The sequence below is a fragment of the Pyrgilauda ruficollis genome, unplaced genomic scaffold, assembly GCF_017590135.1.
Source record: "Pyrgilauda ruficollis isolate IOZ18807 unplaced genomic scaffold, ASM1759013v1 scaffold4, whole genome shotgun sequence".
In the NCBI taxonomy this organism is placed as follows: Eukaryota; Metazoa; Chordata; class Aves; order Passeriformes; family Passeridae; genus Pyrgilauda; species Pyrgilauda ruficollis.
In genome coordinates, this window is record NW_024525489.1 from 11,742,973 (window position 1) to 11,760,639 (window position 17,667).

General features: G+C 46.5%; 1 protein-coding gene across 1 annotated transcript in view; it reads left to right on the plus strand.

Moving 5' to 3' along the window:
• Positions 1–17,667, plus strand: part of MDGA1 (MAM domain containing glycosylphosphatidylinositol anchor 1) — a 138,750-nt gene that overhangs the window by 39,578 nt on the left and 81,505 nt on the right. Inside the window, exons 2-4 of the mRNA XM_041477151.1 lie at positions 7,865–8,004; positions 10,762–10,936; positions 15,304–15,500. Coding sequence (XP_041333085.1) covers positions 7,865–8,004; positions 10,762–10,936; positions 15,304–15,500 — 512 coding nt within the window. The remainder of the gene's footprint in view (positions 1–7,864; positions 8,005–10,761; positions 10,937–15,303; positions 15,501–17,667) is intronic.

The following is a 17,667-nucleotide window of genomic DNA, read 5'->3' on the forward strand; positions in this document are numbered from 1 at the left end:
AGCTGGAGATTGGCTCAGGGAACTGGAGACCTGGTGTGAGGATAACATAAAGGAAACAAATGATCAAACCTACCAAGAAGCCTGGTGCTCACCTGTCCTGCAGTACTCACCTGTTCCTGCAGCACAGGGGTCAGATAAACAAGTGTCTGTGCTACCCGTGTCCAGTTGAGTTCCTCTCTTTGTAGCCCTTTTTTCTCTGACTGGACTGTTTCATTTTTGGGTATTTTACCAGCTGACAAACAAGTCATTCTGTTAGTGGTCTACATCTTCTCGATTAGAGGATTTCTCCCCCAGGCTGCTTACCTGATTTGTGTTTTCCCCTAAAATGAATGCTCAGGAAATTTAAGTGGCAACCAGTGAAGAAATGTGCAATATTTTGAGCAATCAGCTTGGCAGCATCACCTCACCCAAGTGTGGCTCTGTGGCTCATTGGGTTTTGCACAAGATTTAGAGATACACGTCAGGCTCTGTAGCTGGCACAGCAGGAAGTGGGTTGGGAGAGATGATAAAGTCTCTTTTAGGGCCATTATGAGACAAGCATGCTTTTTTCATTTCCCAATCAAAGCTGGAATCTTCCAGGACAGTGTTGCTGAGGTGCAGGGTCTGACTGCCTCTGTATCTGGAGCCCCTAAAGATTTGAAGACAAGCTACTTCATATTGCTGGCATTGAATTGTCTATAGAAATTCCACTCAGGCATAAGAGTTAGGCAGTAATGTAGAGTTTATGCCACCATAATTCTCTGTGTGTGTAACCTTTGTCACTTGATTTTTATCAAACAAATTTGCCGATCAATATTGCTGTTCTAGTTACCACTCTTAAATTTAGGTGAACCTATATTTTGGGATATAAGGAAAATAAGAATGTTTTGGGAACATCTAGGAAAGCTAGTGAGCTGCTGCAGGCAGTGGAGTTGGGCATTGAGGTGATCAGTGATCGGTGATCAGTAACTGATACTTCAGTAAAGCACATAATCTTCCTTTGGTTTAAAGTTGAACAGTGGTCTCAGGAGCAGGTGTTGCAGTCACTGGGGGGTATACCTGCTATTCATGACATCTCACATGATTTTGTTGCTGGCATTTTTCTAAAATAAACAAAATTATAGAGGTGCTTCAAGGAAGTGACATTGATTAAGCAAAAAGTTATTTTAAGGCTGTGGAAATCATCTAGCTGAGCTTTACAAAAAGAAACTTGGTTTCTGGAGATGCAATCAGACAGAGAAGTAAAGACACAATCTTGGTCTCTTCCAAGTGAAAAAAAATCCCATGCTATTTCAAGTAGCCAAGTGTCACGCTCTGTGATTACTTTCCACACTTCTGTCATTTCTCTGTGCACTTCTCATTGAAAATTTAATTTTTTTCTTCTTGCTCAAGAGTAGCTGTGAAGTGTTGTGTGGGGTTAGACATGATTCTTTGCATATCTTGTGAGTGGATGTGTTTTTTTTGTGGGTGAATTTATATTTGTTTTTTCATAATGATCAGTGTACAAACACCAAAGGAGTCAGTCACATTTTGCTACTGAAATATGGTGTGTTTCCTGTGGCAAATTTAGGCCAGGTATACAGTAAGCAGATTTTTTTTTTTTTTTTTTTGAGCATATGTGGTTTGAGCTGCAGTGAAAACACTGAGGCATGAGAGCCAAGAGCCTCAGTGGAGATCTGCCTTGTTTGGGGCTGTACCCCTTAGTGTCAGTAGGCAGGGAGGGCTTCCTGGTGTCTTTTGGTTTAGGACAGTACTGTGGTAGCACAGAGCTGCCCAGGCAGCACAAGACGTTGGAAGAGTCAACAGGAGGAGCTTGGACAAGACAGAAGTCCAAGGAGTGGGAGGAGACCCAGGACTGTGGATGTGCTTTGATCCTCAGCTGTCCTTGGGCCTTCTGCACTGCCTCTCTCTGTGCTGTAGGACCAGCCTGGCCTTGTGTTAAAAGCTGGAGTTGAAGCAGACCGAGCTGTACAAAGCACCTCCCGTGGGGGATGTTCCCTCCCTGCAGGGACTCAGCTCCCTTTGCATCTCTCTGGGCAAAGAGGCTGCGAGGGGCTGAGCTGAGGAGAAAGGGCTACTGAGCAAGCGCCAGGGAATGTGTTTGGAAAATGGTGGTGGCACTTGGTTTGGAAAGTGTGCTCCCCTGGGCAGGCTGCACAAAGACATCCAACGCCTGAGCTCGATTGCACCCACCCACTGCCACCCTCTCCCTCTGCTCTTGTGCTGGTCTTAGCTGCTGACTGATGGGTATGGCTGGTTTTTCTTCAGCCATTAATACAATATTGATCCACAGCCCTGCTGACAGCGTTAATGGACACTGATTGTGTATTATTATTTCCATAATTGTCCTCAAGCTGGAGTGAATTCTCCTTTTCAAATGGCCCATCGATATCGTGCCCTGCATTGTGAGCTGCATCTGGCCTGGTTAATTTGTTTTGTCTAAAGTTTCAGCAAAGCCTGTGGTCTTCATCCCTGGTGGAGCAATCAATGAGACCGGCAAAGCAGTGCTGGAGTGCACATCAAGGCAGTTTCCATCCCCTTCCAGAGCAGGGTGTTTTGTTTGGCCATCAGGTTGCTGCCCCTGCAGACCCTTCCCATCCTACTAGACCTTCCTTGCTGCTGCCAAGTGTTGCCAGCGTGTCTCTTCCCTTTACGCGTGTGCTGCCTTTCCTTTGTGCTCTGCTGAGGGGACACAACCCCTTCCTTGTAGGTCTCCATGTTTGTGTGTCCCTGCTCTCCAGGCAGATCTGTGCATTGCTGAACAGACGCGATGAGGCGCTACCTCAGCAGGCCCGAGCTGCCCCTTGGGTGCCGTGCCGTGCGTGGTCTGTGGCTAACAGTGCTGCAGGGCTCTTCCTGGGGAGGCAGTTACTGACAGTGTCTCTTCAGCAAGAAATTCCACGTGTGGATTTCCTTAACAAAATGCTTATTCAACCCCACCATGGTCTATAAATACCGTGTGTTTTCCCATTTCTGGGGACACCCTTCAAGATGCATCTGTTACTTGCCACTTGCTCAGCATGGGAAAGGTGAGGAAAGGAGACAGACAGGTTCTTGAGAGGTTTAGGCTGCAGATTAGCAGCTGATGCCCTCCTGGTTTGAGTGTAACTAAGCAGTGTGAGTCTGGGGATCTTGTGAGCAGGAATGGGAAGGACCTTGGCTTCTTTGCCTAAGGTATGCGCAGAAGAGGCTGAATGATATCTGCACCAGATGCATGGAAGGTAATTTCTTGCCTTGCAAAGAGGGGCATACACCTTTCATGGGGGCACTGGCACTGTGCCAGAGTCAATCCATGACAGGGTGGTAGATTCAGGCTGAGGAAGAGGAAAGCTCTAGGTGCAGCTTCCCTCTCTCCCCACCCTGGAGAAGGATGCAGCAGAGGTGGGTGGATTCAGTGTCCCTGTGCATTTTGGCCCAGCAGCTTTGGAGATAAATGTTCTCCATCCTTGAGGCAGTCAGCAGGACATGCAGATGGCAGGGGTAGTGGTGGGATGGAGTCAAACATGATGGCTGCTGTTGGAGTGCTGAGAGGGCAGCAGAGGAGTGCGGTAGGTGCTGTGCTGCAAAACGGGGGAGCAGCTGCCCCAGTGGGTGCTGACAGTGACTGAGGGAGTGTCAGTGCCACTCACCAGCCTCTGTGTGAAGGAGCTTTCATCGTTGTCATTTTACTGATGAAATCTGAGGTTCAATAAGATGGATGGCTAGACCTATAAACCAAATACAGATGACTCAGTCCTTTCCAAAAGACCATTTCTCTCTCCTTTTCTACATTTTCATGGTATTAGCAACCTCTAAGCACCAAGAGTCTCATAAAATTTTGAGGCTATGGTAATAATAACATTGTACAGTACACTGCACTGGGAATAAAGTTATTTTATTCACTTCAATTTCCTTTTGTTTTAATGTGTAAATATATCAAGTGAAAGCATAGTATGAAGTCTTGGTGCAGAGGCCAAATACATTACAGGCCAGCCATTTTCTGAGCAAGGGCCTAATGCTGCATGTTCACAGTCTGATTTTTTTTCCCTTCTAAAGCATCTGACATTCAGTATGTGACTGGCTCAGTTTCTCTGGAGGACTTTGTATTGAGAGCCTTCTCTAAGTTGATCTCTTACCTGAAAGTTGAATAAAAGTGATGATACCTCTGTCCCACAAAGTTTCTGGGAACAATCTGTCCCTTCTTCCCCCAGAGAGGCCATTAGAGGTCTTTTTTGGACCTCTGCTTTGGGGTTGGCTGGCCTGAGGTGAGGGATTCTGCCCCAGAAGGACTCAACAGGGGAGGTTATCTGTGTTCAAGAGTTGTTCTGTGTGGAGCACTGCTGAGAATGGCTGTAATTACTCCTTCATCTCCAGCCTTTCTTTGACTTCCAGAGGGCCTTCTGTGAAGCTGTTCCTCTGACAGGCATGGTCCTTCCATCCTGTTGTGCTGGCAGCGTGCAAGCTGTCTGCATGCTGGAATCCTCCAGGAGATACGGGATGGCGTCAAACAATAATGTATTCTTTCTGTTCGAGCACATTAAAGGTGGAATTAATCCTTGCAGTCTCTCTGCCCATCTGTAATACAGCATGAGGTGGCTCTCCCAGCCTTTGTGTGCTGTGGCAGGCTGAGCTTGAAACAGAGACCTTCCCGAGGCTCATCTTAATGCAGTCCCCAAAGAGCTGGGTTTGTTCATTGCTCAGCCCCCACCTACTAATGTCAAGATATAACCAAACCAGAGGCAGTGTCTCAGGCTCCGGTGCCATCTACCTGAGTGCTTTTCTTTCCAAGACAACCCCAAGCTTTCTGAGTTCCCTTTTGAGAGATCTAGGTTCACATGGAACTTAAGACATGACAAAATGGTGGGTGTTCTGCTGAGGACCTGGTGCTGTTATTGCCAGAGAAATGTTGCATCTTAAGCAGTAGAGGTTCCCTTAAAGTGTTTTCCCTTTCCAATGGTTTAGCTGAAAGGTATTAGGATGGTGACACAAGGAAGTTCAGACACCCGTGAACAAAGCCAGATGTGTCTACCCTTGCTTGTCAGCTTCGTTACAGCTCAGTGTATCCAGGGAGAATTTGGGAGAAGAGGACAAAATTATGACCCAGGGCTTATCCCCAGGGCTGTTGTTTTGTTGTAGTCTAATGCCTTATAAGGACTAGTTTAAATAATGTTTCTCTCAAGCTCAGGGATATGCCAACAAATCACACCAAGGTATATTGGCACAAGAATTGTTGCACAAAAGCCTTGTAATCCTGTACCACTCTACCTAATGATTTTGCTGTGGAAGTTCCCCGTGTGGAAATGCCTCTGGACAAGTGGTAGAAAAGGGTTGCACAACACAGGTGAAATAATGGAAGTGGAATACACAAAGAGAAGAGTGAAAGTTGCAATGCTTACTTTGTATACCATATGGGGTACAGCAGAGCAACTTAAGAGAAACATTTAACTGGGAGCTAGAGGTGCAGGTAACTGATTGTCCATGGGGTGCCTGGAAATTAGTTTTTACAGCAAGGTCATGTTTGCAAAGGGAAAATAGAGCCACCAGCTGGCAAATGCAGCCCAGAGACTGTCAAGAGAGGTTACCAGAGCTTTGCTGCTTCAGGGTGTCAGGACCCTGCTGAAATGCAGGCAGCACAGTTTGGGATCTGGAGGAATGTGGCATAGGATGGGAAGGGATGGAGTCTCTCTTTTAATCAGCAGAGATCAATCAGCATCACAGCCTGTGTCTCAGCCCTGTAAGCAGTGCTCTGCAGTACAGGGGGGCTAAAGGTGTTGTGGCAGATCTGTAGAAAACTGATCTGAGGGCTGAAACAGCACAAGGGACTGTCATTTGGATTAAGGTGTATTAGCAAAGGTTATGTAGGCTTCTGAATTCCTCTCCTGTCATTGGCTTGAGAAGCATTCATGATGTCTTTTCCTGAGAAATCACTATTTTAATTAATGTATTTACATATCTGCATGTATGTCCACACATGTATGTGTGTACAAACACACAGATGTGTGTAAGCACATATTCAGGTTTGTACTTTCTCCTGGATTCAACAAGACTCTCTGCCATCCAAGCAGGGGAAGGTCACTCCTCTGCTCAGTCATATCAGTGAAGTTTTAACAGTCAGTTTTAGCATTCCATGATGCCTGAGTGATGGCAGGCATCCTGGGAGGCCTGCAGAAAGGGAAGATGGTTGAGGCTGAGGGATTTATCCATGTTTGTGCCATCATATTATTCAAATAGATATGTTGCTTCTGTTTGTCAACAATGTGGAGAGTAATAATAATGTTTTTAAAGTGCTACCATGCTGGAAAGACGGAAGAGGTGGAAAATGAGAGATTAGCTTGAGTGCTGCTGTCTGGATGTTGGGTGGCCATGGCAGGCTGTAAAGCCCCAGCAACAAGGGCAGTTTCTCACTAGCCCTGTGTCCACTCTCGTGTCCCTGCAGCTTGGTCAGGTGCATTGTGGTGACAGCAGTTTATAAAGGCTGACCTCAAAGGCAGATCTCCACTGCCTGAGCCCAGCCTATCCTGCTGTCTGTACTGCTGGTGGATTAAAGTAGCAAAAACCTGAGCCCAGGTGATTTGGTCTAGAGTATTTTGGTCATGCCAAGGGAGTGAAAATAATTTTTAAAAAGGCAGTCTTTGAAGCTCAGCTTACCTTCAGGAAAAAGTGGGTGCTTGGTTCAGCTTTAACAGGTTGTGCAAAATTTATTCTTGCTTAGGAAGGCTTTCTAAGGCTCATTGCTTTAAACCCTTTGATCATCTCCTCTGTGGCTTGTTCATTTTTGTTATATTTCACTAATGGGAGCTAGAGCTGTGGCTCCAGAGTCATCTGAAAAGCATTCTTGCAATCTGGGTAAGTATCCCAGGGGACTGCCAGTGAGACACCAACTCTTAGACATGTTTGTGGGTTTCTCTGTATCTTGAAGTGCAACTGGAGTTTCCCCCTCATACAAGTGCAGGTGTGCAGCTGGGCTGCACAGTCACCTTCAATGCAGCTCAGCCACTTCTCTGATCACACAAATGCTTTGGAGTAGGGAGCCAAAGGCTGTTTGCACAGTTTCAGAGCTGAGGTTTTTTTCTTTATAAAATCCTGTTCTATTAGAGCTCATCTTTTCCTGCTTCTTATCAGGGCTGTTGTGGGATATAGGTGCTGTTTGGGGTAGTTGGGCATTTTATAACTTTGTTTTGGGAACTTTCTGTCTGTGTACTTTTCCACTGCAGTGGTCTTCACCCATTTTCCTGGCTGGACTGGCAGTAATTGGTCTCCATTAGCAGCCGTAGGTGGAGAAATCTCTACAGATTATGGGGTTCTCTTGTCCTGAAGAAGCTGTTTCTTCTGGCTCAGGGCTGAGACAGGCTGCTATTTAATATGGGAAAGAGTTGTTTTTCCTGCAGTTTTTGCTATACCTGTTCTAGGGGTATGTGCTAATAGCTGTACAGAGCTTCAGGGCCCTTTCTTACTCTGCTCAGTAGTTATCCCAGCCCCCTGCAAGGTAAATCACAGTAATCAGACTTATTTTAGACAGGCATGGAGCAGTTGTGATTTGACCAGGTCCCTGCTACAGCTGCTTGCATATACTCCTTTCTGAGAGAGACAACAGCAGGAAATTTGTAGTCCTCAACCCATGCAGAAGGGTCCACCCCAAAAAGGTGCCATATTGTGATTTTCAGTGTCTAGAGCTCCTCATCCCTACAGAACCAATGGTTTTAAAATAGTAGTTGATATCAGTCACTCAGGAAATGGGGAAAATTGCTTAATGATATATCTCCTAAAACCTCTGTGATTCATTCCCAGAACTGCCTGGCTCTTCCCCTCTGCGGTTTATGAGGTGGGGGAAGCCACCCTGGGCAGTGGGCGCAAGGAGATGGGTTACTGCCCATTTCCATCTTTACCTCTTCTTTCCTTTCTACAGCTCCTGCTCAGGCCCAAATCATCCATGCTGGACAAGCATGCGTGGTGAAGGAAGACAACATCAGCGAACGCGTTTACACAATTCGGGAGGGGGACACGCTGGTCCTGCAGTGCCTGGTCACAGGACACCCCCGGCCACAGGTAAGCCTTCAGTCTTGCTTGTCACCCATGCTCCCCCATGGTACTTGTTTGTAGCCTCCACACAGAGGAGAACTGTGGGCAGTGGGGTGTCCAGCTTTCTCCTACACGCTGGACTCAGGTAGGGATGCCCCATTTTGCAAGCACTTAGCTTGTGAAGCTATGAAACATTTAAGCTTGCTTTCATGGAAAACAGTCCACAAAGCTTTGCAGAAGCTTACAAAGACCTTCTTTTCTTCGGTGTGTGAAGTCCCTCCAAAAACCTAACGTCCAAACTGAAATCTCAAGTTTTTAACCCTCTTGCAAAGTAGTAACATCCTAGAAGAGCCTTCCCATATGTGCTTACCTTAGGAGTTGGTCCTTCATGGTCCATCCATTTCTCAGCTTCTCTGGATGTACAGCCAAGGGGATGCTGCTTGGGGAAGTTCAGGAAGTTGTTGGTAGTGCACCTCACTGAGCCCCACACAGAACCTGCTGTTCATTGCTTTGTGGCCACCAAGCAGAGGCAAAGGCAGAGTCAGACTTGCAGCACTGGACACATCCGTGCTGTGGTCAGAGACACAGTCCATTGGGGAGGTGCAAAGCTGAGCTTGGCTGATGGTTGCAGTCCTTACTTGGGGTGCCCAGGGGTTTGCACATCTTCAGACCCATGCAACAGCCTCAGCACCCTTCAGATACTCAAGCTGAGCAGGTCAGTGTTGGTGTGGAGGTGTCTGTAGAGGTACTGGCCCAGAGCGTGGGTCTGCCAGCTCTGGGATAGAGCGTGGTAGGAGTGGCAGCTGGTGCACACTGCGAGGCTGGGTGTGCCAGAACACTCAGGGGAGCCACGTGTGGTATGTGCCTCGGCCCTGTTCCTCAGTCCTGCCAAAGATACTTGTGGCAAGAAACCATGCATCTTCTCATGCCAGTTAATGCCTCTGGGGGCTTGCTTGCGAGGAGCTGCTTGGCAGCGAGGTGATCACAAAGGCAAGGATTTGAAATGGTTTGTCCATAAAAATATCCTGGAAACAAGAAAAAGAAAATTACCTGAGCCAAGTCAGTAAAAACAACCAGCCTAGGCCTGCGGCAGTGATAGGCAAATGATACCCGTGTGCATCAGAAATGGGGAACTTGGTAGCAGTGGCCCTGCCTAAGGTTGTTGAATGCATGGAAAGGTCCTGGCAGGTTGTAGGGATTTGAGCCTGAGTAGCTAGAGAGATTTCTGGAGCAGAGCCTGTTGCAGACAGCATGCTAGTGGGCAGCACTCTGGTTTGTCATTTGTCCCTTGCACAGGGGACACCAGAGCCTACAACTAGGCATGACCAGGGAGACTGGAACCTGCTCATATAAAATGTGGCATGGATCCTATTTCTGCCGTCTCTCCTAATGGATTGATTTCTTCCCCAGCTAAGCTCTTATCCTAACCTTTGTTTAATCTTCTCTTTCCCTTTCTCTCAGCCAGTCATTAAAGCAGAAAATGTGGCCAAAATACTAAAATGAGATTGTGATTGAGGAGATTAAAGAGCTGGCTAAAGTGTCCTTCAAAGCAGGAGACTCCAAAAGTCTTGGGGCTCTCAGACAATTTCACAAGCCTACAAAGGATGAATAAATCCATGGTCAATAGCTCTAAATATCTGCTCAGCCTGGTGCTCTGGGATGGGATGTAGACACCCCTGCTCCTTCTAGAGCATCAGCACCAATCAGGTGATGTCAGTGAGCTTTAGGCAAAGTCTGGAAGAGTAGCCGAGGTATTTGGTCTGTCTTACCTATGGCCAATGCTGAATGAAAGTGCCTCTTCTTTCTGCTGGTTGATCTTGCTGGATCTCAGTTCCAGAGTCTAAATTGTCCCAGTGTAGGAGGCCAGCAGTCAGCAGCCTTTAGAAGGGAGGTTGTAGATATAGAAAACCAATGGGCTGAGAAAAGCCATCTCTCTTTCATTGTGTGGAGTGCACAAACAAGGGGGAAGCTTGTACTGCTGCTGTGAGGGCTGTATCTCATTCCAGACAAAAGAGAAACCCTTCAGTCTTCGGGATTGCTGTCTTCTTGCCACCATTCACCATGAAATACCATGCAGCTCTGTTGCCCCTCAAGCCAGGATCTTGAGACATGTAACATAAGGACAAACAAATTAAAAGGTGGCTTGAAATCTGAAGGGTTTTTTTTTCTTTTTTTTTTTTCTGTATCTTTAAAACAGAGGAAAATCTTGTGAGCTGCAAAAGAATGACTTACAAAAATAAAATACAAAGGGGTTCCCACTGGGAGAGGGGAAAGAGTCAGATAGCAGCTGCCTTTTCTCACTCATGGAAAAGCAAAAAGTAGAAATAGCCTTCCTGCCCAGAAAAAGATGAGTGTGGACTGCAGTAAAAGCTCTGTAGCTGTGAGCTGATGTCTGCTATGGTGTCGTGGCCTACCAGCCACATGGGATCTCAAGGCTGAACACTGAAAGTCCTGTGCTGTGCAAATGGTGGCATAAAACTGAGCAAGCTGCTGGGTTTGCAGGATCAGAGCAGGAGTGGCAAACATGCCGTGTGTGTCTGGGTGAATTGAGGGGTTACCCTGGACTCTTGGATGTGGAGATTGGCAGTGGACCAGAATCAGTGGCTGGGCTACTGAGACATACTGAGATCAGTAGCTGAGCTTTGGCAAGTCTGGTGGTGCTGTAGGACCTCTTTGTGGAAGTAGCTAGGGAAGAGGGGGAAGAGCAACAAAGGGAGCTCTGCTGAATCTTGGGATCTCTGTTTTGTGTCCCTGATTTAATTTCTTTTGTTTTTTCTCATGCAGGTGAGATGGACCAAAACTGCTGGCAGCGCGTCGGACAAATTCCAAGAGACGTCAGTGCTTAACGAGACCCTTCGGATTGAGAAGATCCAAAGGCTGCAGGGGGGCCGCTATTACTGTAAAGCAGAAAATGGGGTTGGGGTCCCTGCCATCAAGTCCATTCGAGTAGATGTGCAGTGTAAGTCGTTTAGCGGCAGCCCCGACCTTCCCACAGTTCTACTGCATGTCTCTGCCTCGCTGCGGGGCCAGCAGGGAGCTGCATTGCCCTAGGACCATGTGCACCTGATTCGGGAGCAGAGGGACTGGTGTGATCTCCCCAGTGTCTATTTTGTGTAGGATATTAGATCCATCCCTGCAAAATACAGCTCTGCTGTCCTCGTGATTCATTCTTTCCTAGGTGTTGTGATGTCTGACAACAGTGACAGGGTTTCCTAGCACTTGTCTGGGATGTAGCACTGGGAGTGGCTTCTGCCTTCTTTGTCTTCATTTTGAAGCTGACAGAGCTTGAAGCAAGCAATGTGTTCTTCAAGCTGGCAGTGCCCCGGATGTTTGGGGCATTCCTCAAACCAGTGTCCTGTTCCCAGCATTGCTGCTTCTGTAGCATGATGGAAACAGAGCTGAAAACTCTGGAATGCAGCTGATAGGGTGAATGTGAAGGTGACTCAACATTGCCCTGGTTGGTCATAACGCACATAATGTGAAAGTGACTCAACATTTCTCTGCTTGGTACCCATCCTTCTTGAGTCCAGGAGATGCTGCTAGTGGTTTTCCACCTTGGGCTTCAAGTTTCAAGGGTTTCTCTTAATGTTTGTTTCTTGGACTTAGTGTTTATTCTTGGATTGCTGTGATCAAAAGTGAGGGAAAGTAAACTTGCTCCATAAGGCCCAAATGGGAGAAATACAAGATTTAATGTCTAGGCAACTTGTTTTGCCCTCTTGGAGAAGGTTACCATTACATTGTCCTTGACTATCCACTATTCCAATTTTCCCCAGCCCAACTAACACCAAATCCCTCTCCTCACTCATATTGTTTGAGAAGGCAAGAGGTTGATGCTAAAAAGTTGTAAAGTATGATAAAGCAGCTGAATCTGTCCCTGAACCTGTCATGAGCTGTTCTACATTTCTTCTAGATGTTCTCCTTCCTTCTGAGCTTGGGGGCACTGTGGTTGTCTGTCAGTGGAACAACCTCCAAGCTTCAAAAGCCCAGTACATGCCTGGAGTCTGGGCAGACATTTTTGCTGACAGCAGCTGCTGCCTGACTGCTTCTTTTAGTCCTGCTGTCCAGCCCAGCTGTGATGTGGCTCTCACAAAATGTGCCACAGACTTGGGAATCCTTATCTTTTGGCAGGTTCATGATCCACTCCCATACTGTATGGCTGGGAGTAGCTCCCATCTGTTCCTTCCTTGCCCTACCCTTTATTGGAGTAGTGTAGTGTGGGCACTATCCTATCTAGGCTATGGAAATAGATTGCTTCAACAGCAGCCACTGTGGATAGGATGAGTGTTTTTTCATTGGCATTGCATCACTGTGTTTAGAGAAGTTCTGGCACCCACCCTAGATCTGCTTGGCTTCTCTGCCTGTTTCTTCTCCTACACGTAGTGGAGGTGTATGATAACTCACCATTGCAAAGGATACTTGGTTTTCTCAAGGCTTAGTGTGACACCTTGCCAAGGCCTGCATCTCTAGGAACAGGACTGTGCCATGAATATCTTCATTCCCTGAGGGTGCTCCCGCGGTGCAGGCTGGAGCTAGAGTGATGTAGTGTCCCGTTGTCCCTCGTGCAGCTCTGACCTGTAGAACTGTGGGGCTAATGGGGTGGCCAAGGGCTTTCTCATACTAACATCTACTCTGCAGATGGACTTGGTACTGCACCTCTGTTCTGCTCACTTGGTTTTTGGGGAGGAGAGACTATTTTCTGCTAGTATTTGCAGTAGATACAAGGGAACACATGGGAAAAGCCACACTTTTTGTTGAACGCTCACCCAGGCAACCCTCAGCTGAATGAACCAGAATTTGAAAACAACCCCCTTTTTTTCCTGCATCCCATTTTGTAGTTGGAGGTAAGTAATCACTCTCATGTGTACCTTGGTGTCCTTGACAGCTGCTGATAGTTCTCAGTTATACTTTTAGTGTTTGGCAGTGAAGTTGTGCAGAGAGCACTGTTGGTGCCAAGAGGATATTAAACTGAAAACACTAACCCATGTAGCATAATATTCCTCTGCCCCAAGTGGGCATCAGTGAGGCTTAAAAGTATTGGTTGGATACTGGCAGAGGGGCAGCTACTCTTCTGAGTATTTCCACGTGGGAGAGAGAGAGAAGGTAAGGAAAACAAAAGAGTGAATGTTTACAGGCTTTTATTGTGCATGAAACATCCCATGTGATCATCTCCATGAACAGCCTTGGGCCAAATTTATCATTGCAGCAGCTCACTGACATCAGTGGCGATACACATACATCAAGGACATACACATTGTCATAGGTCTTATTTTAGCTTTTCTCAGGAGGGCTAGACTTAGAGCTGACTTTTACAAAAGAGGGCTGAAGAATTCAAAGGAGGAAAGTTTTAGCAACCAAAAAGAAGGTGTTGTTTTCTGTGTGAGGAGTAGCTGGGAGCCAGGAGATTGGAACAGTGAGCTGCTTCTTCAGTTAGTAAGGCAAGTGTTTTTACCTGCTGAGAAACAGTGTCAGAAGGATGGTAGCTACAGAGTCACTCATGAAGTTTGACCAAATAAATAAGGTTAAAGACAAAGAAGGAGGAAAAGAGGAGAGGTTGTGCTCTGGTCCAAAAGGTCCTGGTCCAAAAGAATTTGATGTTCAGTCATCCTGTGGCCACATGAAGACAGCACTGTATGGAGAGGAGACTTTTTTCCATCTGCATATGTTTTTCTTCACCTGTGAGTGTTTTTTAGTTGGTGGAGTTTTTTTGCTGGGATATATTTTGTTCTTGTCATTATTCCATTAACAGCTCTACTCATATCTCTGAGCTATGGTCAAGCAGACAAATTTCAGGTTGCATAACAATTGCTGTCTGCCGAGCATACAGCTCGTTAAAAGATGCAAACCCACAAGTTGATACTTGTGATTCAGCAGAGAGCATACGTTGTTTGGATGACATGTTAGCAGAAACTCATCCCTGCTTCCCTCTTCCTTTCTGGAAGTCAGATCTCCAGACTTACAAATCTGTAAAATAAAATACTGTGAAAAGTAGGTGGCATGGGAGGGCAGGAGGTGATGGGCATGTTAAGCATGTACAGAGGATCATGCTGGCAGCACAAGAGGATACTGGGTATAAGTACCTTGGTTTCTTTGCAGCTGGAAATGGGTCATAACGCTCCTGAAAATATAGAACTCTGTAGAACTGCTTCAACTTGAGCTCAAAAGGTGCCTTATAGACATACTTAAAGACATGGGGACTGATTTCCATTTTAGAGCACCAATTCTTGTCAAAAGGGAACTTTACATTTAAACTCAGTCTCAAAGTGGTTTTATGAGGAGAAAGATCCACTGCCTCTGAGGTGTCCCCCATGCTACCTTGATGCTCAAACGATATTTGCTGCAACTTCCGAGAAAATCATTCCTTTTTAACAGGTGGGCAGCTGTAGGGGGGCAGTATGCTCTGTGTGGATGGAGAAAATCCTCTTCCTGCAGGGCTATTGCTTCTGTCCTTGCAAATATATCCATTGATAACCATTGATTCAGTCATGGTGGCTGCGTGTCTGGTGCAGGTACAATAAGGGAATTGAAAGGAGCATCTTCTGTAAAAAAAGAGAACAAAAGAATCTAACCAGTTTAGGGAGGAGTAATGGTGTTGCAGTGACTAGAAGATGCCAAAGGACAGTTGACACAGACTTTGAAGAATATACATGGAGGATATTTAATAGGAAGAGAGAGAAATTATGCATACCTATTATAGTGTTTTGCATCTCATATTACCGTAATTCCTCACGAGATTTGCTCTGTCTAGATGACTTTACAACTCAGCTCCTTGATCTTGCCTTGATTTTTTACTTTCATTCCTTGTCTTGAAGGTTTGTCATGTAATTTGTATGGACATCTCACAGCCCTGGCCTTAGCACCATGATTTCAGGAGTGATTTGGGAACTAGAAGATGGAGAAATTATGATGGAACAGAGCATCCTGAGATCCTTTTGACCCTCTCACTGAAGTAGAAAGTAGTGATTTTCTGTAGGGGGGTACCATTGAGGAATATGAGGCAGCCCACCGCTCTGAGACACATGTGGCAGGCAGGTGGGGTTTTTGAGGACTGCATGGGGCTCTGCAAACCAGAGACTGCTTTCTATTCTCTGAAGGTTTGTGTGGTGAGCGGGAGAATTCTGGCTTCTCCTGTGTGTTCCCTTTATATATTGGTTGCACTACCTGCCCTCAGGTAGTAAAACTGCTCTTAAATCAGCAGTTGTCATCAGCCAGATGTGTGGGACCTTCCCCTCTCCTCAGTGGTACCTGGAGCATCATCTGCTCTGCAGGCTGTACACGCAGACCAAGCTTTGCTAACAACGGCTGCGACCCTCCTTACCTCCCTTGCAGATCTAGATGAACCTGTTCTCACCGTTCACCAGACCATCAGTGATGTACGTGGCAGCTTCTACCAGGAGAAGACCGTCTTCCTCCGCTGCACGGTCAACTCCAACCCCCCAGCTCGCTTCATCTGGAAACGGGGAGCTGAGACACTTTCTCACAGTCAGGACAATGGTGTGGACATCTACGAACCCCTTTACACACAGGTGAAAATAAGCAAACCTCTGACAACTTGTGTTGAGTGTCTTGCTGATGCAGGGCACTGTGGTGGGTGGTGTTTCTTTCCCTGCATGGATTATGATGCTGGGGAGAGGGTGCAGGCCACTCTGAGGAGCGCTGCCTCCAGAAGGGCAGGTAGACCTTCCTTCTGCATGCAAATTCCCAGGGTACAAGAGGAGCAGAGCAGGAGAAGGGAGTCTGGCCTAGGAGGACGTTTCCCTTTTTATCACTGTCCCTGAGAGCAGTGACACAGCTCCCCTACTGAGGTTATGCAGCTGTTGGATGGCTGAGACTAAAATCCAAAAAATCCCAAGATTGGATTTCCTCTATCTCCCATCACTATTTTTTTTTTTTTTTTTCTTGAGTGCCCAGGCTCCATATATCAGGGAAGGGCTTCCTCTTTAGCAATGTGAGCAAATGGCAGGCATTGCTGTGGGATCCATGAGTTCTTCTAGTGGCCACAAGTAATGGGGATCCCAATGCCTGGGCACTTCCTGACTCGTCCTAGGACAAAGTGTCCATGTCTTTTTACCTTCTCCGGCTTGCCTGTGTTGGACTCACCCTGCACAACATGTTTTCCCTGTAAACACCACTTTCTTCATGATAATTAGCCAGTCAATGCAATGGGGGATGGAAGAGAACTTTTCTTTTGCCAGGGCACTCTGAGCATGCTACCCTAAACTGAGCTCAGGAGCTGAATGTACTTTAGATGCTAATCAGCCCCAGTACTTCCAGCAAGGCTGCTAGGGAGCACATGGCAGGCATGGGTGGGAAGGGAGGGCTGAAAGGGCAGCTCCCCAGGGCTCCTGTTTCATCCCAAGCGCCTTCCTGCATTCCCAAAGCTGGGCCCAGAGCACATTCTGGCTGAGTTTGATTTCTGAGTAATGCCCCAGGCAACCTTTAAGTTAATGTAGTCATGTTCATATTTTATTGAAACACGCCATCTCTGTAGGTCGTGGAAATGGGCATCCAAATGGAAATATTCAGGGAGATGAGGAGGGAGGGAGGAGAGAGCTGCTGGTTAGTGGCAGATTTGCAGAAACACTGTAGGTCAGCACTGCTGTTTGGCCCTGAAAAGACAGCTTTGTCTGTGTGCTATGTGGCTCCCAACTAGGACATCCCTGGCCTTGGAGAAAGCCACCTTGGGCTCTTCCAGTTTTCACTAAGCTCAGTGTAATTAACAGGAGACATTGCCTAATGAGAGGATTTCTTAGGACTTGGGATATTTTCTCTAGCTGAATAAGGCATCTGCCAAAAATTCACCATGTTGCAGCATTAATGTTTAAATGACCCAGCGTGCTGCAGCTCCTGTCAGGCAATGCTCCTGACATGATGGGTCATTCCCAGCTCTGAAAGAGGGTGTTGGGACTGCTGTGCTCAGACAGGCATGCCCTTGCGGTCCTCTCCTTAACACCAGCCTGTAAGTTTGGGTTGGTAAGAGTTGAAGTTAACAAAAACACACCTCTGCAGCACTGTTGGAAGGGGAAAATCTGGCTGGAATGTTTAACAAAGTACCCTTCACTGGAGTTTGCCGTGTTGTCTTACAGATGAACCTCTATCAGTGTCAGGTTTGAATAGGCTTTTACATTAAAAACAAGGTGAAGATTTCACTGTTTAAGCTTTTTAAAATTTACTTACACTGAGGGTTTATACCCATATACCTAAATTCACTAATCAATAAACAGGAGATACATATGACCCTGTAAGTTTGTAGATGATGTGCATATTGTAAATGCCATAAATTGTGTGGCATAATGACAATTCTCAGGGGACAGGACTCTCTTGTGTTATCGGTGCCCTAGGTTTTATCATTCTAATTTACTCACTCCACATCCTTGTTCTCTGCCTATTAGCATTCCTGAGCTCATTGTCCAGTCCCTTGAGGTTGTCCTCAGGAAGATTTGTCATGCTGACACCTCCTCACACTTGCAGGCAGTTATGGAATGGTTTCTTCAAAAGAGATTTAGACAAACTCAAGGAGAACAACAGCAATAAGCTGTCAGCAGAAGACGTACGAGTTGCAGGGTGTGCAAACCATAGGATGATTCTCAGAGCTTTCTGCATTCCATAAATAAAAGTCTGCAGAACACGGCTGTTGTTAATGTAACGAGTTGATTCTGTTTCTGTAACAAGCCAGTAACTAATGGAGTGCAG